At 41.2% G+C, this 5,062-nt stretch overlaps 1 protein-coding gene across 1 annotated transcript in view; it reads right to left on the minus strand.

The window, feature by feature from the left end:
• The window catches only part of LOC105824020 (protocadherin alpha-5-like), an 8,671-nt gene extending 4,829 nt beyond the window's left edge, over positions 1 to 3,842 (minus strand). The window contains exon 1 of the mRNA XM_012661355.1: positions 1,262 to 3,842. Coding sequence (XP_012516809.1) covers positions 1,262 to 3,642 — 2,381 coding nt within the window. The 5' untranslated portion in view covers positions 3,643 to 3,842. The remainder of the gene's footprint in view (positions 1 to 1,261) is intronic.
• Positions 3,843 to 5,062: the final 1,220 nt, after the last annotated feature.

Here is a 5,062-nt window from a genome sequence, read left to right on the forward strand (position 1 = left end):
AGAAAGAAAGAAAAGAAAAGAAGTCTGAAATTAAAAGCAGTAATAAACAGTAAAATTTTCTGACCTAGCCCTCCCTTCAGCAGCACGTATACTAAAATTGGAATGATACAGAGAAGATTAAATTGGTTGCTGCATGAGGATGACATGCAAATTTGTGAAGCATTCCATATTTTAAAATAAAATAAGTTTTTGTAACCAAAATATGTTAGGATTTTCTCAACTAGAGGAGCTCACAATTATGTCTCATCAATATAATAATGTATAAATTGAAAAATATGCAAATTTCAGGAAAATTAAATCATTGTTCCACTGTTAAGTTAAGGGAAAAATAGACTTTGATATATCCACACAATGGAACACCACAGATCTAGATAAAAGAATGAGAAATCTGTTTCAGTAATGTTAAGTCATGATGACCAAGATATATTATTAGTTGAAAAAAGATTAAAAGCAATACTAATATGTTTTTAAAGGGGGTAGGGAAGTTCATTTGTACATAAAGAAAATATCTCTAGAAAGATATCCAAGAAATAAGAATGTTTGAAGTATTCAAAAAGGTATATTAAGTGGCTTTGCAAAGGAGGTGGAAGGGAAATTTTTACTGCATTCTTTCGTACTTCTAGAATATTACGCTATGCAAATATATTTCCTCTTAAAAAATCAATGAAATGAAGGGATTAACACTATAATTTTAAATTATAATTAAAATTAATCATGAGTATGCAAGGCCAACTATTTAGGCAAAATTAAAATAAATCATTTACTGCACAAATATGACTGAAAAAAGAAACTAGTGTAGTAAAAAATTAAAATAATTGAAATTCGATGGAAACAAAAAAGGCAAAATCGAAGGGGTGGTACTAAAACATTTTTATGTAGTCATAAAAGGAGACTTTAGAATGACTCCAAAACATAGGTCTTATGATTATTTTCCTACCTGTTATAGATTTTCAAAATTAAAGTGCTTATTTACACATATAATTTTTAAAATACTCAGTATCATAGAAAGCAGATGAATCAATTACCCCATCAGTAGAAACCTCATATAAAAGAAAACAGTTACTGAAAGATTTAGTGCAAAGAGATTACCACCAATAAAATGGATTTTAAACATAACTGTAATTTTAACAACATGAATTAGTACTAGTAAAGAACAACTAAGAAGCTGCTGCAATAATTATGTATTAAGCTATAATTTTAAAAAACAAAAGAAATTGAGTAAAATGTGGCACACTAATATTAAAGGATTAGGTGGAAATACTGGTGTATAATAAGACTTTTGAGACTTACAGTGTCTGTGGAAGTGGGACCCTGAGGAAGGCTGGGGCTGAAAGCCATGAGGTCGGTCTTGGGCTGACCGTCCCCAGAACACACCCTCTGCTGCTTCTGTTTCGAGTAAGAACAGCTCCCCGCCGCGCTGGAGCACACCAGTCGGGGCTGGCCCGGCCCACATACGTCCTCAGTGGGCGGCGCCGAGCACCGCAGCGCCGTGTACAGCAGCATAGTGAGCACCAACAAACTGGACACTGCGCAAATGGCGACAATCAGGTACACGTTGACATCCACCAGTGCCATCTCCTGGTTTGCAGCGCCTGCCAGTGCCCGAGACGAGGCCTTCGGCGCCTGGCCGCTCTCCACCAGCGATACCAACACTGTGGCCGTGGCGGTCAGCGCGGGTTCACCGTGGTCCCTCACCAGCACAAGCAAACGCTGGCGCGGCGCGTCCGCCTCGTCCAGGGCGCGCGTTGTGCTGATCTCGCCAGTGTACAGCCCCACGCGGAACGGACTCCGAGCACTGCCAACCGCCGGTTGCAGCTCGTATGAAAGCCACGCATTGTAGCCAGAGTCGGCGTCCACCGCGCGCACCTTCGCCACCACGTGGCCCGCCCCCACAGATCGAGGCACTAGCTCATTCACTAGGCCAACGCCGCTGCCACCCCGAGGTGCCAGTAGCACTGGCGGGTTGTCATTCTCATCCAGCACGAACACCTGCAGCGTCACGTTGCTGCCCAGAGGCGGCACGCCCGCGTCGCGCGCGCTCACCTGGAACTGCAGCAGCTCCAGCTCCTCGTGGTCCAGCGGCTGCAGCGCGTACACCTTGCCGCTCTCCGCGTGCACCGACACGTAGCTCGACAGCGCGCGCTCGCCCACCCGCCGCTCCACCAGCGAGTAGGACACCCGCGCGTTCTCCTGCGCGTCCGCGTCCCGCGCCGACACCGTGAAGATGTGGCAGCCTGGCGGGTTGTTCTCCTTCACGAACACCGTGTACTCGGGCTGTGGGAACGCCGGCGCGTTGTCGTTCACGTCGGCCACCTCCACGGACACGCTGGCTGTGGCCCACAGAGAAGGCGAGCCCCCGTCCCGTGCTGTCACTACCAACTCATAGTCCGATATGCTCTCCCGGTCCAGGGCACCGTCCAGCACCAAGGAATAGTAATTCCTGAAGGTGGACACCAGCTTGAAGGGCACGTGGGCCGTTAGGGAGCAGGTCACCTGCCCGTTGGCTCCAGAGTCAAGGTCAGACACGCTGATCAGGGCGACGACGGTGCTTGTTGGAGCATCCTCTTTGACAGGCAGAAAAAGGGAGGTTATGGCCATCTCGGGGATATTATCATTCACATCCAGAAGTTTCACTATTACTTTGCAGTGCCCTGTTAATGGGAATGTACTTCTATCCACTGCATCAATATTAATTTCATATAAGTTACAGTCTTCGTAATCCAGCTCTCCCTTCACTTTTACTTCACCGCTATTAGAATCGATTATAAATTTGGATTTTACATCGTCAGAAACAAGATTACTAAAAAAATACACTATTTCCTTATTAATGCCCTCATCTGCATCTGAGGCGTTCAGTTTAATAACTAATGTTCCACTCCGTGTATTTTCGAACAGTCTCACATTATAAATGGATTTATCAAATTCCGGGGCGTTATCATTCGCATCCAATACATTGATCAACAACTGAACCGTACCTGTTAGTTCGGGTTTTCCTCCATCAATTGCAATCAGTAATAGACGATGTTCTTCGGTTTCTTCCCTATCTAAGGATTTCTTCAAAACTAGTTCTAAAAATTTCGTTTTTTCTTCATTTGTTTTAACATCCAAGTCAAAATATTCGTTAGGATTTAATTTATATCTTAATTCTGCATTTGCTCCTATATCCAAGTCAGATGCGCCCTCTACAGGAAACCGCGAATCTGGCATTCTTGACTCTAAAATGAATAATTTTTGTTCTTCTCGGGAGAACCTGGGAGGATTGTCATTAATGTCTTTCACTTCCACCTCCACGTGGAAAACCTGCAGCGGCCTGTCCACGATCACCTCCAGGTGGATGCTGCACTCCGCGCTCCGCCCGCACAGCTCCTCCCGGTCGATCCGAGAATTCACAAACAAAATGCCATTCTGCAGATTCACCTCCAGAAGGTCCCCGCGGTCTTTGGACGCCACCCGGAACAGGCGCGGCACCAGCTCCGCCAGCTCCAGCCCCAGATCCTGCGTGATGCGGCCCACGAAGGTGCCGTGTTTGGCCTCCTCCGGGACAGAGTAGTGGAGCTGGCCGCTCCCCGCCTCCCATGCGGCGAGGAGAAGCCAGAGCAGCAGGCGCCGGGATTGGGGACTTCCTCTCTGGGAATATACCATCGCAATCTCGTTCCAATTTTCAAATCTCTATTGCATCACCACAGAATATTTTTTGGAAACTTAATTCCCAATTTACTATATATTTTTTATTTGCTCACCTTTTTGAGCTTCTTAGCAGAGCCAAAAATGGGAGGTCCTTTTCCTTTCTATCTAAGGAAAATGTACTCAGTGTATTCCCTTGATGTTGGCGAGGGGGAAAAAACCTTGCGGTGTCCAGCGACATCATGTGGATGAACGGGTAAGTATTTTATTTCGTTTTGCTTTATTTACCTATATTTCTCAAATATTTCCGAATTTCAGTGACATGATTCCTACGACTCTTTATACCCCTTATCTCTAATCAAAATATATCATTAATGTCTAAATAAAAATGCATCAATATAAGCATATCATTAAAATACAAAAACAACACACCTGGATTCATGAAACCCCAATCTTTACTAGAGTAATTTGTATTGGTTTATTTTATATACAGAGAGGTTTATGTATTTCAAAGCTGATAAAAATAACTTTTAAAAGTTAAAGTTTTGAATTCTTTCTTCTTTCTCTACTTAAATATATCTTATTAAATTTTTTGAATTTTTCGATATCCTTTTAATGGAATGTTTGGATATTATTTCCATGTTACTCACAAAACAAATTTTTATTCTAAATTCAATGTTTAATACTGATATTTTGTTGATATTGTTTTCAATATAACTAAAACTATTTTGGTAACATTCTTGCCTCAGTTTCTTTTTGGAAGACTAATTTCTAAATTGATGAAAACGTATTTCTTTAATGTCTCTATAACACCCATCTGCTTTCAGTATTGACTCAAAAACTAATATGGAGATTTCAATTTTCTAGAAGTCAAAAGCTTAACAGAACAACTTTGGTAAGCTTTTGACACTATTTTCAAATTAGAAGTATCCGGGTAGCATTTCTTCAAGTTGTTATTACTGATAAAGCAGTTATTATAAATTTTGAAATCACATATCCTTGCATTTATGCAGCAAGTCAAATGCTAATGTCTGTAAGATGTACTATTCCACAAAATGTTTAAGTTTCAGTAAAAGTAATCATGTTTAAAAGAATATTACTTTGTTAACAGGGCTACTTCTATATTAGTTTTATTACTTTTCAATCCTTCAGCTGTTTACTATATGGTATCATTTGGACTTGACTTAATAAATATGGTCAAAAGAAAATGTCACCAACTTTTTAATTGAAGAAATAGTTAACATTCTGCTTGTGTATATAGTCTGTAGAATTCCTTAAATTATTACAAAATCTTACTTGCCTATAAAGACAAGAGAGACCAAACAATCAATAATTCTATTACTAGATACTTTTACGTTTAAAATATAGCTTGAAAAGAAATAAGAAATTACCAGAAAATGCAAAGTCAGTTGAAATTCACTTGATTTCTAGTATTCAA

The sequence above is a fragment of the Propithecus coquereli genome, unplaced genomic scaffold (assembly GCF_000956105.1).
Source record: "Propithecus coquereli isolate 6110/MARCELLA unplaced genomic scaffold, Pcoq_1.0 Scaffold709, whole genome shotgun sequence".
Classification (NCBI taxonomy): domain Eukaryota; kingdom Metazoa; phylum Chordata; class Mammalia; order Primates; family Indriidae; genus Propithecus; species Propithecus coquereli.